At 37.5% G+C, this 21,768-nt stretch overlaps 1 protein-coding gene across 1 annotated transcript in view; it reads right to left on the bottom strand.

Moving 5' to 3' along the window:
• Positions 1-21,768, bottom strand: part of LOC117417457 (phosphatidylinositol 4,5-bisphosphate 3-kinase catalytic subunit alpha isoform) — a 32,980-nt gene that overhangs the window by 8,403 nt on the left and 2,809 nt on the right. Inside the window, exons 2-18 of the mRNA XM_034029618.3 lie at positions 17,828-18,250; positions 17,121-17,330; positions 16,552-16,802; positions 13,758-14,003; positions 13,403-13,488; positions 10,605-10,710; positions 9,759-9,911; positions 9,426-9,560; positions 8,360-8,484; positions 8,128-8,209; positions 7,817-7,981; positions 7,620-7,723; positions 4,743-4,914; positions 4,320-4,426; positions 2,051-2,172; positions 1,825-1,903; positions 1,151-1,321 (exon numbers count right to left, since the gene is read on the bottom strand). Coding sequence (XP_033885509.1) covers positions 1,151-1,321; positions 1,825-1,903; positions 2,051-2,172; positions 4,320-4,426; positions 4,743-4,914; positions 7,620-7,723; positions 7,817-7,981; positions 8,128-8,209; positions 8,360-8,484; positions 9,426-9,560; positions 9,759-9,911; positions 10,605-10,710; positions 13,403-13,488; positions 13,758-14,003; positions 16,552-16,802; positions 17,121-17,330; positions 17,828-18,179 — 2,666 coding nt within the window. The 5' untranslated portion in view covers positions 18,180-18,250. The remainder of the gene's footprint in view (positions 1-1,150; positions 1,322-1,824; positions 1,904-2,050; positions 2,173-4,319; positions 4,427-4,742; positions 4,915-7,619; positions 7,724-7,816; positions 7,982-8,127; positions 8,210-8,359; positions 8,485-9,425; positions 9,561-9,758; positions 9,912-10,604; positions 10,711-13,402; positions 13,489-13,757; positions 14,004-16,551; positions 16,803-17,120; positions 17,331-17,827; positions 18,251-21,768) is intronic.

The raw sequence follows: 21,768 nt of genomic DNA, 5'->3' as shown, positions 1-21,768 counted from the left end.
ATGATGAAACTGTTTTTAGCAGTAAAACAGTAAAGAGATATATTACTTTGTATAGCCAGGACACTCATGCAGCACCCATCTCTCTCTAAACCCTTCTCTCCTTACTCTAGCACAGCCTCTCTTTTATACTCAGGCTAAAATCACTCCTCCCCTTAGAAGAAACCAAACATTTAACTTTAATTAACTTTAGAATTCATTTATATATCATTAAAACTACTATTATATAACTATATCACCAAGTTATATAAAAATCACTAGGTTTAATATCAATTCTACCTATAATTATTTTAATATATAATGTATAATTTTATTTTTATATAAATGACAACACCCCTTACTTTAATCATGGCATGGTCTGCCCTTCAGTTACACACCGGTATCCTTTAATTTGCCTTGCGAGTTGCAAGCAGGTTTTACGGTAGAAACAAGGTATCATCTGCCCCTCACAAACATGGTGCCTCATTGTACTGCTCGACTCACACAAACATGGTGACGCCCATGCACCACACTGATGCTAACAAACACCATTTACAAACAAACAAGTAAGTATTTGCTCTTAATCTCCAATTTGAAATTTAGTTTTACTGGTTTAGACAATTTAGGTTACTGAATAACAAACTACGCATTTCTCAGTGAATGTGCATCTTCACCGGGAAACGCGCACTGAGCATTCAGCACCACTTTAACCTAACTTTATTTCGGTTTGTCTTTCTTTTCTATCTTGGAATCCACCCGCGGCCACCTACAACCCCACAGGTAAGTCAGTACTTATATATATATATATATATATATATATATATATACACTTTATGCAATTGCCAATGTAAAACAATTTGTATGCATTTAAATAAAAAACAATATACAGTATTATTTTCATTGCGTTCTTAAGAAACAGTCCCGCTTTACTCCACAATTCCTTTAAAACACGTTCACTTGTTAAAAGTTTTATTTTTATAAGGGATGGGACGTGAACCATCACAGTACAGTTGGGAAGTAAGAGGCAAAGAAAGCTGTTGCAGAGTGAATATTTACATAACTGTTCAAAACTTATTAAACTGAGGTATGGAAGACAATCTAGTCCAGATTGAGTTCTGTTTTATTGAAACGCAATACTGTTGTACAAATAAATCTAATATTAATAAAGCCTTACATTTCTCCTTTGTTCTTGTCTTTAAGCCACTGGTGTAAAGTATGGCTGTTGAACTGCAGTGCGCCCTTCAGTCCTCCTTTACACTGGATCTGCATGATCGTATGAGAGCTTCTTACCACCTCAATCAGCCCCACACAATCACCAATTGACAAACAGCCATAAGGAAGCATCCTTAAAAAAATTAAAAAAAAACATATATAATGAATGAGGGTTACCCTATTTCACAGAAGGCATATACGCTGGTTCAGAACAGAAAGACACCGATGCTTTATCTTAATTGATCTCTCTGTGGTTTGAAGCTGGTGCAAAGCAGACACAGAGCTGCTCTAACTGCAGCAAGAAGGGGTTAAGCCGGCATTGACCTCATGCTCCCTTACTAAAATTGAGCACACAAGAATCCACAACGCATGAGAAACAACATTTTACAACTTGTGTCATAAGAGGTTGCGCTACCCTTTGAAAACCACCTGCTGACACAGATGACAATTTTATGCTGAAATTCTGAACCCTCTAAAGAGGCTCAGTACAAGCATATTCTGTGTGAATATGGCTTAAAATTTAAAAGCAGAGATGTCCGAAAGAAGCCCAATAAGTTTTTGTATCAAACATGATAACTTGCTAATGTATCTGTGCATCATAAAGTCTGTGTGGGGTTTAATTGGCAGTCTGCTTACCGAAGATCAAGGCCCTGGTTCTGCCAGATGTTTTCCATAATTCTTATGATTTGCAGGGTTAACATGTCTTGTCGCAAATCTGTAATAAAAAAGTGTTGTTATACTTTTGAGGCAGTTCTTTAAACAAATAAAAAGTCTTTGAAGTCTTGTTTAATTAGTATACTGTGGTAGATTAAAAAAAAAAAAAAATACATATGTATATGTGTGTATATATATATAAATTTACCATCTCCATTTTTAAAAATGATCTCATTGTTCTGGAACAGGAGCTCAGACATGATATCTGGATTTTCCCAATTCAACCACAGAGGCCTTTTTGCAGATGACATGATTCTGCATTCTTCAAGCCTACAAATAAAAACAAGGAAACATTAAATATATTAAATAGCAGAAGGAAATTATAGGGCAGGGGTGTCAAACAAACGGCCCGCGGAGCAATGCCATCCGGCCTGTGGAATATTCAAAAGGCAAAAACAACACATCCGTGTCCTTCAGAAATTATTTTTTCTGTGTGAGATTTTATATATATATTTTCGAGGAGGCCAGCAGCAGGATTTACTCTGCTGGAATCACTGCTCGCTTTCCCTTGCTTGTGTCACTGCTGCAAGTGGGAGGAGTGTCCTGCCGGCGCCCCACTGGCAGGCACGGAGCAGTGGGGGGTGTTCTCCTGGTGCGCTCTGACTGTCAGCTAAGATCTGCCCCACGCGCTGGTGAGTGTTGCTGTTCACTCTATTTGCTAAATAAAATAGCTATCTATTTTGGAAGATAAACGTTGTATGCTTGGATTCTTACCGCCGCTACAGATATATACAGTATATATAAGATGAGAGTCAAATCGGAGTCCGTTTCTGTCTGCAATATTATGATACAGGTCATACTTGATTTGTATAGTATAAATTTTAATTTTCTTTAATGATGCAATCCTAGTTTAAGTGGAATGCAAACAAAGAGAAATAAAACAGTGACTAAATATTTTTTCCCCATTGTACAATGCCCCCTTTTTCATGTTTATTTTTATTTAAAGTGTTTATTAAAGTTAAAAACTAATGTTATTACTTTATGAAAACGGGTCTATGGCCACTTTGTGTTTATTACAGACACAATGGCAGGGGATTATTTAAAAAATGCATTGTCTACTTTGTTTTTACTTAAATTACACACAAGATTTAACTACTTTATTGATTGTTTTGTAGTATTCACAAGGATAAAGTAAGTCCTTTCTTACCTTTAATAGTGTTACATATAATGGATTTGATAACTTTTTGAAAATGAATATCAGAACAAATACCTAAATCTTGAACAATCCGATGTTTGTCCCAGCAATAAAAAAATTGCAAAATATAAATAGGTACAGATCATTTTTTTTGTTTTATTTAGCACTCGCCAAAAGATAAAAACAAAATATTAGTGATTGCTACTGCTGCCTCCTGATACCTGGGACCTTTGCTTGAACCAGCGCATCAACATCTGGAGCAAATGACTGGGCTGAGGATATCTTGAGAATCAAGTTAAGTTGAGAATTAGATTTTGATTTGTTGATATTCATGACAGAGAAAGCTTGCTGCTTCTCAGGAGACACTATTTCAGCAGCTTTTAGCAGCATTTCTTCAAAAACTCTCCATCAGAAAATGGTTTAAAACACCTATTTTGTGAGCAATCACATAGCTTGCCTTTACAGCAGCATCACTTATGCTACAAGCATTAGTAAACATCAATTACTGCTTTTTCAATCTGTGCTAATTCAGAGTATTTATCTTCAGACACCGTTCCTGTATATCATATTTCTTGCCCTGGTTTGCTTCATAGCGTCTTTTAATGTTGTATTATTTCACAACAGACACATGTTGCTTATAAATTAAGCACATTGGCTTTCCATTCATGCCCACAAAGAAATATGTAATTCCCCATTTCTCTTGAAACACCCAGCACTCTTGTTCCACCTTTCTCTTTACGGAGAAAATACATGACGACACTTGTCACTACAGAACTTACAAATCAGAACTGAAAACCTTTTTCTGTTATTGTCTACTCGAATCAGCGGACCACTGCCATCTCACCTATGTGGTCGGCAACTGACAGCAGTTGCAGCTGGAAGCATGTCTGCACACGTTCTAAGAGGGGGATGGTGAGTAAAATAATCAATATGTGTTATTTAGGGGAATGTAAACATGCTACATATGAATTTTTGTTAAATACAATAATTGAAGTTTTGGGTTCGCCTTTGTGTTTTTATAACTGTCACTCGGCCCGCGCACCAGGGTATCAAATCAGGCCTGCCAAACAAAATTAGTTTGACACCCCTGTTATAGGGAGTAATTACAGCCAAATGCCATTTTATATTTGGCTTCTTAATAAAATAAAGATGAATTATCTTCATTAAAAAATTCCTTAAATCAAGTTGTGTTCACCCAATACAGACACATACTACAACACACTACTCCTATACACTATAAAATGTAAAAAAACACATTTCACACTTCCATTCAGCAACACACCTTAAATTGCCTAATTGGTGTGCAGGGTTGAGTGGAGAGGTAAAGTTCTGTAATGCATCCATGTAGTCTGGCCGCCTCATTTGCTCTACAAGAAACTTCATTTGCACCTGAATTGCAAAAACAGGATTAGTCAAATTTGTAATTAATGGAAATTGTAGTATACCATTTTTTTTGTACAGTTTTACATTAACATTTTCCCATATCTTGCATTAAACAGCTGATTGACAGTAAAAGACAAAGAATTTGACCATACTTTTGTCTGCCCTTGGAACTGCACTCTAATAGCCAAATTGTGACCATAAAATGTCTCTTCAAAAGGAATGTGTTAATCTAATTACTCTAAGTATCAATTCATTAAATGTGACAAGCAAGCGATGAAAAGCAATAATAATAATACTAAAACAGATGATGTTTTGTGTGTACCTTTTGCGTTTCATCTTTTTTCTCCTGTTTGAGGATATCTGTGAGGTTAATCAGTTTCTCCATGGCTTCAACTTGCCGACTCAGGTGTTTCAGGTACATGCCGCAGGCTCGGCAGTAGGACTCCAGAAGTAAGCCAAACCGCTGACTCACTGTTTTGTTGTGCATTTCAGACCTACCGTAAAAAAAACACATAAAGCTTCATGATTCTAGTTGTTTTTTTAGGGAGTGGTTACGTGCAATAATTGCTCCCAGAACCACAGATTTCCGATCAGTAATTGTACTTTTTCCACTACTACTAATTACTTGCTTGTATTAATGAACAGCTGACTTCAGGGACCTTTTAATGCCCATGTGGTGTTTATTATATAGACTGCATTTAGAGAAGTACTACATTTATGTTCCATTTTAATTTAATGCACAGATTAATGCAACCCTATACATCGTCTCTGCTGTTTTATTTGAATCTTTATCACCAGTTGTGGAATTGAAAAATATACAATTATATATATATATATATATATATTTTAGCTCAAAGAGCCAGCTGCCCAACGTTTCGATATGTTGTACATATCTTTCTCAAGGGAGCCTGTGTTTGAATCCAAACATTGGAGGTATTTATAGGTTTTTGACGGCATGACAACTACTTGTTATTGTTTACATTCAAATTCATGATTTATTCTTACATGATGTAATGGTGTTCTATATATTGTGACATCATTTTTACTTCTATCTTTGAATCTGTATTAATTCTAATTAACACTACTTTATATAAACCTATATTTTTATTATATCATGCAATGCTGGCTCTGAGGATCAGTCTAGATTTGGCCTCCCCAGCGCATCAGCATGCACAACTTTTGAATGAATTTTGTTTATTTATTTAAATATTATATATTTATTGAAGTTAATTAGTTCATTCTTTTCTGTTGAGTCCTGCCGGCATAATCGTGTTCAGTCTATTTATCCATATACTTTCTTTTATTCTTCTAAAAAATGCTGTAAAGTAAGAATGCTTTCAAAAATAGACATGTTAATAGTTTACATTTATCAATTAACAAAATGCAAAGTGAGTGAACAGTAGAAAAATCTACATCAAATCAATATTTGGTGTGACCACCCTTTGCCTTCAAAACAGCATCAATTCTTCTAGGTACACTTGCACACAGTTTTTGAAGGAAATCGGCAGGTAGGTTGGCCCAAACATCTTGGAGAACTAACCACAGTTCTTCTGTGGATTTAGGCAGCCTCAGTTGCTTCTCTCTCTTCATGTAATCCCAGACAGACTCGATGATGTTGAGGTCAGGGCTCTGTGGGGGCCATACCATCACTTCCAGGACTCCTTGTTCTTCTTTACGCTGAAGATAGTTCTTAATGACTTTCGCTGTATGTTTGGGGTCGTTGTCATGCTGCATAATAAATCTGGGGCCAATCAGATGCCTCCCTGATGGTATTGCATGATGGATAAGTATCTGCCTGTACTTCTCAGCAGTGAGGAGACCATTAATTCTGACCAAATCCCCAACTCCATTTGCAGAAATGCAGCCCCAAACTTGCAAGGAACCTCCACCATGCTTCACTGTTGCCTGCAGACACTCATTTGTGTACCGCTCTCCAGCCCTTTAGCGAACAAACTGCCTTCTGCTACAGCCAAATATTTCAAATTTTGACTCATCAGTCCAGAGCACCTGCTGCCATTTTTCTGCACCCCAGTTCCTGTGTTTTCGTGCACAGTTGAGTCGCTTGGCCTTGTTTCCACGTCAGAGGTATGGCTTTTTGGTCGCAAGGCCACTTCTGACCAGACTTCTCCAGACAGTAGATGGGTGTACCAGGGTCCCACTGTTTTCTGCCAATTCTGAGCTGATGGCACTGCTGGACATCTTCCGATTGCGAAGGGAACTAAGCATGATGTGTCTTTCATCTGCTGCAGTAAGTTTCTTTGGCCGACCACTGCGTCTACAGTCCTCAACGTTACCCGTTTCTTTGTGCTTCTTCAAAAGAGCTTGGACAGCACATCTGGAAACCCCTGTCTGCCTTGAAATTTCTGCCTGGGAGAGACCTTGCTGATGCAGTATAACTACCTTGTGTCTTGTTGCTGTGCTCAGTCTTGCCATGGTGTATGACTTTTGACAGTAAACTGTCTTCAGCAACCTCACCTTGTTAGCCGAGTTTGGCTGTTCCTCACTCAGTTTTATTCCTCCTACACAGCTGTTTCTGTTTCAGTTAATGATTGTGTTTCAACCTACATATTGAATTGATGATCATTAGCACCTGTTTGGTATAATTGTTTAATCATACACCTGACTATATGCCTACAAAATCCCTGACTTTGTGCAAGTGTACCTAGAAGAATTGATGCTGTTTTGAAGGCAAAGGGTGGTCACACCAAATATGGATTTAATTTAGATTTTTCTTCTGTTCACTCACTTTGCATTTAGTTAATTGATAAATATAATCTATTAACATGTCTATTTTTGAAAGTATTCTTACTTTACAGCATTTTTTCACACCTGCCTAAAACTTTTGCACAGTACTGTATATATATATATATATATATACACACATTATTAATATTACGTTTGTTACAGCACAGTTTTGGCAGTTGTATCATGAAATAACTACATGAGGTTTTGATAATAGAACAAACAGCATGTAGGTCCATACTGCATTCCATATATAAGGACATTTGGGGATGTATGGGGATGTATTTGAAAACCTCAGTAAGTTATAATCTATTAACATGTCTATTTTTGAACACATTCTTACTTTACAGCATTTTTTCACACCTGCCTAAAACTTTTGCACAGTACTGTATATACAATTATATACAATTAATTATATATATATATATATATATATATATATATTTTTTTTACTTACTTCAAGTGCCAAAAGAAGAAATGTCCAATTCTCTGATTGGTCAAAGCTTTCTTGAGTAAAAATCTCACCAGTGGGTTATCAAGATACTGCTCATATTTCAGTACCTGGGAGGTGGGGTAATTAAAATCAAGCATTTAGTAAAATCATACCACAAATATACACAATACTAGCAATTACAAAATCAGCGTCTACTTTACCTGTACAAGCTGAATTAGGTACTGAGAGAGTTTGTCATCTGTCAAATACTTTTCCAGACACCTCACAGCAAAATCACGTATCATGGGATCTGGGTAGTTACAGTCCAACAACTCCATTGCTTGCTCTGGTTTAATTGCGGGCCAGTCCTTTAACAGACAATACATCTGCAAAAAGGGAGAGAGAGACACACACTGTGAATAAATATTAATATCATTATTGAAAATGTGGCATAATCATCTGCATACGAAAGATAATCTGTATTGAGCATTGTTAAGAAAGCAGGGTAATAAAATATATGAACACACATTACCTGTGATGCTTCATCTCTGGAGTTCCACTTTACAGCAAGCAAAATTTTTGGCAGAATTTCAGGTATGTTTACCAAAATATGCCTATTGAGGGGAAAAAAGAAAAAAGAATGCTTACTATGCTAAAAGGAAAATGTATTCAGAAATGCAATGTCTACAATAGGACATACCACAATTTTAAACACATTTATTTATTCCTCTCTTGTCACCTAGCAAAACTCCCACTCTATTTACCTGTGTCGCCAAAGGAAATCTTTCTCTTGCTCAGTGATCTCAGAAAGAGGGTCTCTGTTACAAACCAAACGGAGCTGTTCGTTATCACTTTCTGTCAGCTCATTGTCTCGAGCTAATCTGTTACTCTGGAAGGCAGAAATATGTTCATGTTACACAGTTTTACATTGTCCTAGGTCTTTCTACAGCAACTTGGGAAAGGTTCAATTTATACTAGAATTATGTTACTATGTTACTTAAAAACCACAAAGTCTATACTTTGTGGAAGTTTAACTTATCTTGCAGGACTGTTTAGATTTCAAAACGATAAATACCTGTTGTGTATACAGCAGAGGATGTTTAAAAGATACGCTTCCAAAGTATAAAGCACATGATTATATACAAAGATCCTGCATCAAGGGCAGCATTTAGTATACACACAACAGGAAAAACAAATGCACCCAACACCAGAAACATGTGCATGACTTCCCCTTATATCACAACATTGTTATCTTCAAAAACCATCACAGTTTACTCTTAACACAAACATCTCTGATCTGTTGATTTATTAAAAAAAATAAAAATAAATGGTACTGCAATGCTCCCCTTCCCACCTTTTACAAGAAGAGAGCATTAGGGGATTCCTGGTATGTATTTAACCCTTTAAAGTGTAAACCACGTTGTAATTTTCAAGGACATTTGACATATTTTGCACTTTAAATTCTAACAGACCTGCAGCTCAATGTCTGAATCTAAACGGCAGAAACAGCAGTGCCGTTTTGTTGTTTTGGGGACCGTACAGGGTTAAAAATGTCTCTCTCCATGAATACCTAAACAGACATTGCAGCCTTGAAACCCTAGTCCAGTTGAACAGCTATTTTAGGGTTCTTCCACTGGTCTTAGTGCAGGGCTGAGCATTTATTCGAAACAGTTAGGACAGAGCACATGACTTTGCAGACAGACATAAAAAACATGCTAATTTTTAGTATAAAACACAATGTTGCATATATTTATTTATAGTATGTGGAATTTGCAATGAAACTATTATATACAGTAGTTAAACAAATAGGTTCTGTGCACCCATACTTACCAAGCCAGTAGGGCAGTAATTAAACCCCAGTTCCCTGGATATTGTCCAATTAGCATGTTCCTCAATTGTTGACATCTCAGGAAACTTCACAGGGCTGCTGAAATAATCAAATTCTAACTCTAAACAAGGAGTTTCCTAAAAAAGATGGGCAAATAAAAACAAACAAACAAACAAACATTACCCACACTTAACTGAATAGGTACCACATTGTTTTATTCTACACATCATGAGCTGGAACTCATTTAAAAACATTAATTATTTAAAAATGAAACACTGATCCCAAACCAGGTATCATGCGGTGTAAAAACAGACAATTCTGTTTGGGTATTGTACCTTATTCGGATTTGAGCCCGTCACTCCAATGGGATTTAGCAAATCTTCCAGTCCATGAGGCACAGGCCATAAATTTAGTGCCATTTTTCCAGAGACAAGAGTGTCTGTATAATCAAACAGATTAATATTTCCCCATGCCAATGGACAATGTTCCTAAGGAAAACAATCAGCATTCAATACATTAGATACACTACTATTCCAATTTTATTTACACATCACAAATGATTAAATCCATTTATTACATAAATTTGGATTTTCTAAAAATCTTTTCTCCAGCTAAGAGTTACTGGATTGGGATCCAAGTAAACCCTGCTGACCACAGATGCAACACTGTTTACAAGTTTCCTTATACAACAAAATCATCCTTCCAGTTTGACTTATTTTGTGACAAAAGCATCATCCAGCTACAAGAAAACACACACAAAACTTTTACACATGTACTGCAAGCCCGAATTCAGAATGATCACACACTGGTCAATTCAGGACAGTTGAAACATGTCTAACAATTCAAATATAAACCAGTTATTGTTAGATATGAATAAATATGAACTCTTGGTAACAAAGCTTTCTGTCTAAAACAGGTTAATTTGCTACCAACATTTTTTTTTTTTTATGTCAAATGCTTTATATTTAAATGGGACAGATAGTAACAAAGGAGCTATACATTTGTGAATGATGTTGCCATATATTCTGATGGATTTAACAGAGGGCTAACCAAGGCCTTTGGTTCTTTGTTTTGATCTTGTACTATTCAGATATTTCAAAGACAACACTGTATTTTAAATATCAGGAAGCTGTTGCTAGTAAGGTCACATGTAAAATCCAATCAATAGTTAAGTTTAAAACCTCTTTAGCCCCCTTCCTGCCTTTGACAGAGCAGATGGATAGACCGAGCCGAGCTGCACGTGGAATATCAGGAATGTACATGTCATACTTCAGCCACTCATTCCACCTGTAATGAAAAGCAGCACATGCAGTTTTGTAGTTTATGTTTGCATTTGTCACTTTGAACATATACACTTTTACCCAAAGTATTTGTTAAAGTGCTATTATAAAATGCTTTTGACTGCAAGTGTGGTCAAACAGCAGCAGTCATTTTCATAGGACTCATCTTCTTTTGTAACCACATCCCAGTTGCAAGCTTAATGATTACATTCCCACTATTCTCTCATCAGCAAGTGTGCATGTTGAAAATATCTCCTGTGCAAAATGCATTTACATCTTGGCATGTACTATTTAAAAATCATCTTCTTGACTTCAGTACTTCCAACTCTGAGAAACTTTTTTGTAACAGCTGTATTTTTTTAAAATGTATATTTAGTATAGGAAACCCCTTGTACTAAATATACCACACTCTTGGACGAACGGCCAGCAGCTACTGGCACAGAAAGCGAAACGCAAATGCACCCCTTGCAAATATCATCTTACTGAGGTTTTCAAATACATCCCCAAATGTCCTTATATATGGAATGCTGTTTGTTCTATTATCAAAACCTCATGTAGTTATTTCATGATACAACTGCCAAAACTGTGCTGTAACAAAAGTAATATTAATAATGTATATATATATATATACAGATTATCTTTCGTATGCAGATGATTATGCCACATTTTCAATAATGATATTAATATTTATTCACAGTGTGTGTCTCTCTCTCCCTTTTTGCAGATGTATTGTCTGTTAAAGGACTGGCCCGCAATTAAACCAGAGCAAGCAATGGAGTTGTTGGACTGTAACTACCCAGATCCCATGATACGTGATTTTGCTGTGAGGTGTCTGGAAAAGTATTTGACAGATGACAAACTCTCTCAGTACCTAATTCAGCTTGTACAGGTAAAGTAGACGCTGATTTTGTAATTGCTAGTATTGTGTATATTTGTGGTATGATTTTACTAAATGCTTGATTTTAATTACCCCACCTCCCAGGTACTGAAATATGAGCAGTATCTTGATAACCCACTGGTGAGATTTTTACTCAAGAAAGCTTTGACCAATCAGAGAATTGGACATTTCTTCTTTTGGCACTTGAAGTAAGTAAAAAAAAAAAATATATATATATATATATATATATAATTAATTGTATATAATTGTATATACAGTACTGTGCAAAAGTTTTAGGCAGGTGTGAAAAAATGCTGTAAAGTAAGAATGCTTTCAAAAATAGACATGTTAATAGATTATATTTATCAATTAACTAAATGCAAAGTGAGTGAACAGAAGAAAAATCTAAATCAAATCCATATTTGGTGTGACCACCCTTTGCTTTCAAAACAGCATCAGTTCTTCTAGGTACAGGTGAGGTTGCTGAAGACAGTTTACTGTCAAAAGTCATACACCATGGCAAGACTGAGCACAGCAACAAGACACAAGGTAGTTATACTGCATCAGCAAGGTCTCTCCCAGGCAGAAATTTCAAGGCAGACAGGGGTTTCCAGATGTGCTGTCCAAGCTCTTTTGAAGAAGCACAAAGAAACGGGCAACGTTGAGGACCGTAGACGCAGTGGTCGGCCAAGGAAACTTACTGCAGCAGATGAAAGACACATCATGCTTAGTTCCCTTCGCAATCGGAAGATGTCCAGCAGTGCCATCAGCTCAGAATTGGCAGAAAACAGTGGGACCCTGGTACACCCATCTACTGTCCGGAGAAGTCTGGTCAGAAGTGGACTTCATGGAAGACTTGCGGCCAAAAAGCCATACCTCCGACGTGGAAACAAGGCCAAGCGACTCAACTATGCACGAAAACACAGGAACTGGGGTGCAGAAAAATGGCAGCAGGTGCTCTGGACTGATGAGTCAAAATTTGAAATATTTGGCTGTAGCAGAAGGCAGTTTGTTCGCCGAAGGGCTGGAGAGCGGTACACGAAAGTGTCTGCAGGCAACAGTGAAGCATGGAGGAGGTTCCTTGCAAGTTCAGGGCTGCATTTCTGCAAATGGAGTTGGGGATTTGGTCAGAATTAATGGTCTCCTCACTGCTGGGAAGTACAGGCAGATACTTATCCATCATGCAATACCATCAGGGAGGCATCTGATTGGCCCCAAATTTATTCTGCAGCATGATAACGACCCCAAACATACAGCGAAAGTCATTAAGAACTATCTTCAGCGTAAAGAAGAACAAGGAGTCCTGGAAGTGATGGTATGGCCCCCACAGAGCCCTGATCTCAACATCATCGAGTCTGTCTGGGTTTACATGAAGAGAGAGAAGCAACTGAGGCTGCCTAAATCCACAGAAGAACTGTGGTTAGTTCTCCAAGATGTTTGGGCCAACCTACCTGTCGAGTTCCTTCAAAAACTGTGTGCAAGAGTACCTAGAAAAACTTATGCTATTTTGAAGGCAAAGGGTGGTCACACCAAATATTGATTTGATGTAGATTTTTCTTCTGTTCACTCACTTTGCATTTTGTTAATTGATAAATATAAACTATTAAAATGTCTATTTTTGAAAGCATTCTTACTTTATAGCATTTTTTCACACCTGCCTAAAACTTTTGCACAGTACTATATATATATATATATATATATATATATATATATATTATACACACATATATACACACACATACATACATACCACACACAAACAAACATTTGTTTAATTAAGAGCGTATATCAAATAATTCCATAAGATCACAACAACTGATACCTTGGGTTAGAACATGGCACTCGCTGAGTGTTCACATTATCGCACATCTGTTCTCCTCCATGATATATGCCTGTTCGCACATAAATCTACAAGGGGAAAAAAAAGGTTTTTAGAAAATGTTAACATTTCATATTTATTATCAATAAAGTTATTTTTTTCCCCCCTCATAGCTATCTTTCAAAACAAGTCTATTCTGTTCTGTGCAGAACATGCAGATCATTACTGATGTTCACTTAATTACCCCAAAAGCAATACAAATGATCCATTTTAAAATTACAGCAGTTAAAATTAATACATACTATATATACACATATGGATATAGTGCGAACAGGCAGATATGTATAGCGGAAAATACCTTATCGATATCTCGAATGTTTACGTTTACATATGTTGCACACAAGATCTTTATCCTCAAGGTATCATTAATGGTCCATAAGGACTTAGCAGAGGTTTCTCCATTCATGTAAGGTGTGGCAGTTGAGATTCGACGAGCGTAAGATGGCATGGTGAAATTATCAATTGGCAGCTGAGTGTACAGACTCTCCTTAGCCATCAGCATCAGATTCGGCATACGCCCCAACATGATGCAACTTCTCACATACTAGAAGAGAGAGGCAATTATGTAATGAAAGAACATGGGCGGGGGGGGAGGGGGGACAAAAAAAAAAAAAACACACACACACACACAACAAAAAGATATGCAGAAGGTCATCATGAACTACATTTGAAGAACCACCAGAATGTGAAAAAGCAACATTTCAATGAATTAGACGGAAGGACCACGACAAATGTACTTTTATGCAATTCAGAGGACAACCTTCATTGTAACACTCCCAAGTACTTGTCTGGAATGATCATTCTTAATGTTCTCAGGTTACATTTTGTTAGATTGGGAAACACCCAACACAAAGCAACGTTTGGACTATTGACAAGGATGTACTCATAACCCTGGTTCCCTGAAACAGAAATGTAACCATTACCTCATGGGTATTAATCCTTTGATAATAACATTCCCTTTCCCATTACCTCATTGGTAGAAATACCAAAGCTGTCGCAAGGAATTTGCAGACCATTTGAAAGCTACAAGGCACGGCAAAGGCCACCTTGCGCATTACCATGAGGAAGCCAGAACAAGTAACAAGGTTAAAAACACCGAGGGGGAACTCGCCTCCAATTGTATGTCGTAAGGGTCGAGCTCGAGGCCGCCTTTAACACTCTTTTTCCAAACCCAGGGTTTTGTGGATCAACAACAGTCAGCCGACAGAACCACGTAAAAGTGTGGGGCGTAGCCCACACCGCTGCATCGCAAATGTCTCTGACAGTTGCGCTCTGGAATAAAGCCCACAAAAAGTTGCCATGCCCATGGTCGAATGGGCAGCGAGCTCCTCTGGAGGGGGCAAGTTGGCTTGTTCATATGCAGATCCATCTTTATAGCCTCTGTTTAGACAGAGCTTTCCCATGGGACCCCATAACAGATAAACAATTGCTCAGACTGCCTCCAACTTTTGATTTTCTCCACATAATATGCTGGTGCCCGCACCGGTCAAAGTATATGAAGCTGCCACTCTATATCAGACTGGAAAGGAAGCAGATGATAAGCCTCAAGCTCTACCGTATGGTTCATGTGGAATACCGAGATGGTTTTTGGCAAAAAAAAAGCAGGCTTAGTGCAAAGTGTGACTTTTGCCCTGGCTTCTAGAAAAATTAAGCAGGCTTTTGCAACCGAAAAGGCTTGCATCTCACTCACTTGCTTCGCAGATGTAATAGCAAGTAAGAAAGCCACTTTCATTGATACATATATCAGCTCTGCTGAATGTAAGGGCTCAAAGGGAGACTTCATAAGTGCTTCCAGCACCACATTAAGCCTCCAATGAGGGACAATGTCCTTCATAGGCGGCCGAAGCCACCAAGCACCCTTTAAATATTGCCCCACCAGGAAATGAGCTCCTGGGGAGACTGAATCAATCTTAATGACAAGCTGAAAAGACATTTAAAAAAGTAGAGGGGGATTTCCCTTCATCAAATAGGTCCTGTAAAAATTGCAGTATAACTGCTATGAGACAGGTTGTAGGGTCTAACGGTTAGACTCAAACCCCTTGGGCAGACACCACATTTGAAAAACGCCCCACTTGTACCCATACTGGGAACGCGTGGATTGCGCTCTGGCGTGTCAATGACTCTATTAGACAGCCTCAGCCAGCTCAAATGGCACCGTACAGAGTCCAGACCCAGAGCTGTAGGCTTGATGGGTTGGAATGCCACAACGTCTCCCGCACCTGACTGAGCAGGTCGCGCCGCTTTAGTAGACTCCACGGCTGACCTTTCAGGAGCTGTATCAGAGTTGAAAATCCACAGTCTCCTGGGCCAATAAGGGACTACTAGTAACACCCTTAATTTAGTCATCGCCAATGGTTTTTAGCCCGGTTTTCACTGCAATTTGAAACTCCCAATTGTTATTGTCATCTACTGCAGGACCAAAAGTGTGTCCTGGAGTAATGGGAGCATCCAACAATGGTGCCTTGTCACCATCCACTATGCGCGAATGAGAAAGCCAGAGCTGACGTCTTACAGCTACTAGCGCAGCCAGGTTCCTAACCACTGCCTGCCCATAACCATGACGTAATGGTTACATTTCGTACTTGAAAGGGAGCTATGCATTTCTCACTTCCCAAATGCCAGTAAGCTAAATAAGTTTAACTTGTGTGCATATACAAATGTAAACTTGTGTGCATATAGATATCCTTCTAATTGGATCCAAAAGGCATTTTAAGACTCCATCATTCAAAATATTTATATCTTGGAAAAACAAAACTTACAAAGCACAATGCCTTATTCAGAAGGACATAGTAGACTCCTGCATTAATTCATGAATAGTTACAACCTGCAACCCAACCTGCTTGACAACAGCAAGACAATTTACAGTTCCTGCTATTTAGAAAGCAGTGAGCTGACAAATTCAATTTGTCTGATCTGCCGAGACAACATCATCAATACTGGGTCATGATGCCATTACACACTGTCACAAGCTAATCACACAGCATGGCTATGGTGCATGTCAGGCTAGTCATTTAGATCTACAGTATGCACAGCATTCTCACAGCAACTTTTATACTTGTACAAGTAAAACAAAACAAAAAAAGATTATTTACCTTGTATTGACTAAGCGGGTATTTTTCCAACAAGTACTCATCACAGCCACACACTTTCAGGATGTATTTTCCCTGGTATTCCTGCACACACATTTTGAGCTGCTCAGGTGAAAGCAGCATGCTCCGAGTTTTCTTCCTTATAGCTTCTGCTATTACGTGCTCCGGTACGCAGTCATGGTTAATTTTTAGTGTGTACTTCTGTTTGTCATTATTGGGAGAAACTATCACCCAAATCACAACAATTATTTGACCTGAAAAAGATACATCCAAAACTATAAAAACACTGAATGGTGGTATGCTGTATGTAGTAATAATAAAATAAACACTTCCTTGCACAGGACCTGATTATAAACCACAGCTTGCATACAATGCAAAATGCACATCCATGAACAGACATTTAATCTCAGTCTTAACTATCACAATTTGGATCTAGAAATGACCCTATTATTTTGCACCTTTTTAACTACATAAAATCGTATTTGTTAATCTAATAACTATAGATGGATGTTCAGTATACATTTTCTAAAAATGCAGAGAGATTTGTTTCAAGTAAATGATCCTGTCCTTACCTTTATCAAGTTTACTGTAGATATGCTTTGGAAGTTCTGGAGAGGATTCTACATTCGGAGGGTAAACATATAATGCTCGACTGTGTGGCCCATTTACATCTCTGAGGTCCACTGCTTCTTTACAGACATTTAGTATGTTTCTCCTGAAGTCCTGCACTTCAGGATCCTTTACAAGATCAAACTCACACACAGGCATACCAATTGCAAAACCTGTACAAGGAAATTAAACAAAAACTAGAAAACAGCTGTGTGACTTCATTCAATAGCCTAACTTTGCAACAAGTCCCTTATTGTGCTGTAGTTTTTCAGGCTTTTTTTTTTTAATTACTTGAGTGAAACCCATATAAACAGTGCAGTTACACATCTAGAAGCTTGATAAACACCATGCTTCATGTGTAACAGGTAATTAGATGCACCCAAGTCTCACACTTAATATGTTGCAGAATACCATTATTCAGGTGGTGTATAATAAACCCCGTATTTGTGGAAGAATAACTAGGCTTTACTGCCTCTTATCAAAGCCTGTATTTTAGAAAACTATTATTCATTTAATCTTTTATCAAGATTTCACAAATCTCTGTGCCTTTTCACTTTCACAATTTCTACGAGTGATTACAAACCTCGGTTGCTGGTAAAGATCATATGTAATAATTATTTTTCTTACAAATTAAATTGGGATACAAAATGCACTGCACACATTAAATTACCAATTTCCCGGTTAAGAATTTTCTCCTCTCTATTGCCAACTGGCTCTATGACCTTCAAAAATGGCTGGAAGAGTCGGAGATCACAAAGTCGTCTTGTTTCGTCATAAAATTCCTCCCGCTCTGCTTCCTGTGTAACACTGACAAAAATATACGAGGTTTCATCCTGTAGGAGATGATGAAGAGGGTACTTTCTGGCTTCCTTAAAAAGTTCATGTTTAATGGTAATAAGTGTGGCCTCACGGAGGCACTCCAAAGTCAGAATCATTCCATTAGGCAGGAGACAGTCCACCAAAATCCTTGGGGGCATCAAGTGGATGCCCCACAGTTCACCTGACGATGGTCTTGGAGGCATTTTTTCTTAATCTTCAAAGTCTCTATGCTGCTTCAGGTAATTCAGCAAATGGACTTCTATTAAAACAACTCCTAAAGAAAACAAATAAGCACATTTGAATATTGACATTCTATTTCAATTTTGCCCTTCATTCAATCCTTTCTTAGATGAATTTGTGCTAATTCTGACTATTATAAACATCAATAATAAGAATGTGGGGCAACCCTTTTAAAAGAACAGATCACCTCTATAAGTAAGCCGGTATTCTCTTCATCAACATTTCCCCTTTTTTTAATATTAAATTTATAATGGACTAAATAACTGTTGAATTAACTGTCATAGAACTTTGAGAAATTTCAAATTCTAGCACATTCTAAGCAAGAGACAATTAGTAAACAATGTGACTTGACGCAAATCAACTACTTTGACCACTTTCCCAATAAAGCAAGCCCCACAACTTAACTTGTAAAGTTACCATCTAGTTTCTACTGTTACTTTGAGAAAGGTGAAAACAGAGAAAGGTTCTATTTTGGATGGCTTTCATGACCTATTTCAGGTTTCACAGATTTGCAGGTCAAAGGTTTAGGCAATCTTTGTAATCAACTAAGTTTACCTGTCTAACAATGATATCCTTGCTTCAGATAGCTACAGATACATACATTTTAAATTTATCCAAGGAAGACAGCCATCTCAAAACAACAATTGCAAAATATATGCTAGTTGCAGTTTCTCAAGATATTAGTACACTGGTGTTTTAAACATTAGCATCAGATTGGGGGTGACTGGATTTGTTTCAATAAACATTATGAACAGATGTTGCACATGGCGGAGTCACCACCAGGATTGTGATCATGATGAGAAAAACAACTAAACCAAGTCTCCTTTGTCCAGATGACCTCATGTGTGTTAGTGTCAACTCCCTGGAAGAAAATACCTACTTAGCCCATGAGTCATTTGTAATGAAAACTATGCTCCTCTTTTCAGGGCATGAGGCATTTTTCCACTGGTGCCAAAATTTTTTGGTAAGAGCAATTCTAAAGTAGGTGGCTAAATAGGGATCATTTTTTTAGCCCCATTCATCATTCTAAAACTGACCATGAGATTCAGAGCTTGCCAGCATGTCTGCTGGCACTAGTTCCTCGTCCGTATCCAAAAGCATATATACAAGTGTACAACGATCCCATTCTATACGACAATACTGATTTCCAAGTTTCTGCACTATGAAATACTGGCAGCATTGCAGAGCAGAGACTCTGCTCAAATAACTAAAGTTACTGCATTCAAGGGTATAAACTCCAGTTACAGTACCAATTACAGTTTAAATGATATTACAATTCTGGGCTTAAACTTAGTAGTGCTGTTTCCATTTAAATTTTAAACTAAAAAGATAAAAGTAGAGGTGGATTTTATTAAGGCAATTGTGTTGCACGGAAAGGTACTGTACAGGATTATCCAAATCAGAAATTTTACAAAACTATTAAAAAACAACGTGCAGTGGGACTCCTACTGGCGAATATTTTGATTTTACACAAAAAAGGCCCATTAATAAACAGTTTAAGGCTCCTTTCAAATCGGCAAATACATGAATCACTAAGTGGCCTGCGCTACACTTGGCAAGAGAACAAGTCTTGGAATAACTTCACCACACCCTGTCAAAGGCAGATTTTATGAATTACAACCAGTCTTCAAATAACTATAAAGTAAATGTTGTCAGTTTGCTGGTGATAAATGAAGATGCCTGGCAATTATTTAACAGCTCTTGATTTTGATATCTGTATGTTTTAAATAACTGTCAGCAGTCCAAAGCAACAGTATTTTTTTTTGTTTGTTTGTTTATTTAAGTTCTAGATCTGATCAGACTCTGAAATAAAATATAAAAACAAAAAAGATGGCAAAATAAACGTAAAGATTTAATCCAAGAAGGTTCCGTGAAAATGCTGTATTATAAAGTATTATTCCATTTGTATTGAAAATATTACATCTTTATGTAGTTTAATATGGAAGCAGATGGAGCAGAAAACTATGTTTCCTTGATCACAATGTCTGACCAGGGTGTTTGAATCCAGGAAAAGGCTTCCCCTGTTACTCAGTGTCAGCACAGGAAGTGGGAAAGAAACAGAGGAATATCTCTAGCAAAAACAGCACAGACATATACAAGTGGATGTTGAATCGGTTCTTTCAATAAAAAAAATTCCAGGTTAAAAAAGAACTCATTTAAAAGTAAATACTGTCATTATGTATTATACCCCCAAACTCTCAACTGCCAAAAACCACCCTCAATAGAATGTTAAGTTTATAACAATTGGTACATTCAGGATAACACAGGAAAGGCTCAGATAAAATGTGACAATATAACCACAAACCTTTGTCATGAGCATATTGCTTTTAAGTAAAGGAAGTGTGTTCACATTATTTAAATTTGACCATACATCCCATTTCTGCATTTTGAACAAAAACAGGTAGTTAAAAGGTTGATGCCTAATTGCACAGACTGAAATGCTTTTATCGGTGCACTGAACATATTTTTAAAAGTTGGGCAGCTGCCAAAAGTCTGCAATAAAACAAACTCAGTGTTTCTACTCAATTGTCTGTACTATGGTCAACAGACTGCCTTATGCTTTTTGCATGACAACAATAAAATTGGTACTAAATTCCTGAACGTCTGAAATGGTTCCTCCCTCTCTCTCTCTCTCTCTCTCTCTCTCTCTCTCTCTCTCTCTCTCTCTCTCTCTCTCTCTCTCTCTCTCTCTCTCTCTAATAGGCTAGTAGGGACAAGGGTATAAGAACTCTGCTACTTCTCCAAATTAAAATACAACTAAATCCTCTATTATCCATATGATAAAACGAATGCACCTTGTTGACTTTTTTTTTTTTTTTTAATGATATGCCGTTTATTAACATAAGTAACAAAATACTGTACTTTTTATATAGCAGAGGTGGAAATAAGACTCCAATTTCATAGCAGTTTGATCCACTCCTGGTTTTACTATGAGTTTAGTAAGACACACCTCAGCTTGTTATCCATACACTGTGGTTAATCAGACTAATTTTAAAACCTGGAATGGGGGAAGCTACTATGCAATAGGAGTCTTATTTCCATCCCTGTATAACAGTATTAAAGTAAGCTTGAAGAAATACTCATGAGTGAAAAAGGCAACTCCTTTTTAGTATTTGTTTTGTCTAATGAGCAGTAGCAACTGTGTAACTGTTGGGAGTTTGAGATTACAAAGTGGCTAGCAGGTTCCAATATAGGGAGAAACCTGTCTCCTGTCCTGCTGCTAAAATTCCGTACAAACAACATAAGCCCCTTTCACACTGGCATGCTCTACCCGGGTGGGACCCGGTGCCATGAGGGCCGGCTATGCGATTTCACACTGCTTTTGATAACACAGGGTTGACCTGGGTGACAGACGCAAGTAAGCAATACACGTATCAATGCCACGGAAGCAGCTTGTTACTGACGCTTCCATCCAAGCTTCTCTGGACTGAACCGTTGGCCCATCTATTGATTAGAGCAAATGTTTATTTATCCCTGCTGCAATATGGCTCATGGTGTGTCTCAAGCAACAAAAATATGGCTAAACAGAATAAACAAAAAAGTTCTTGCGGA

This window comes from Acipenser ruthenus, chromosome 12, assembly GCF_902713425.1.
Source record: "Acipenser ruthenus chromosome 12, fAciRut3.2 maternal haplotype, whole genome shotgun sequence".
Lineage (NCBI taxonomy): Eukaryota > Metazoa > Chordata > Actinopteri > Acipenseriformes > Acipenseridae > Acipenser > Acipenser ruthenus.
This window is presented reverse-complemented; position numbering and strand designations above follow the sequence as displayed.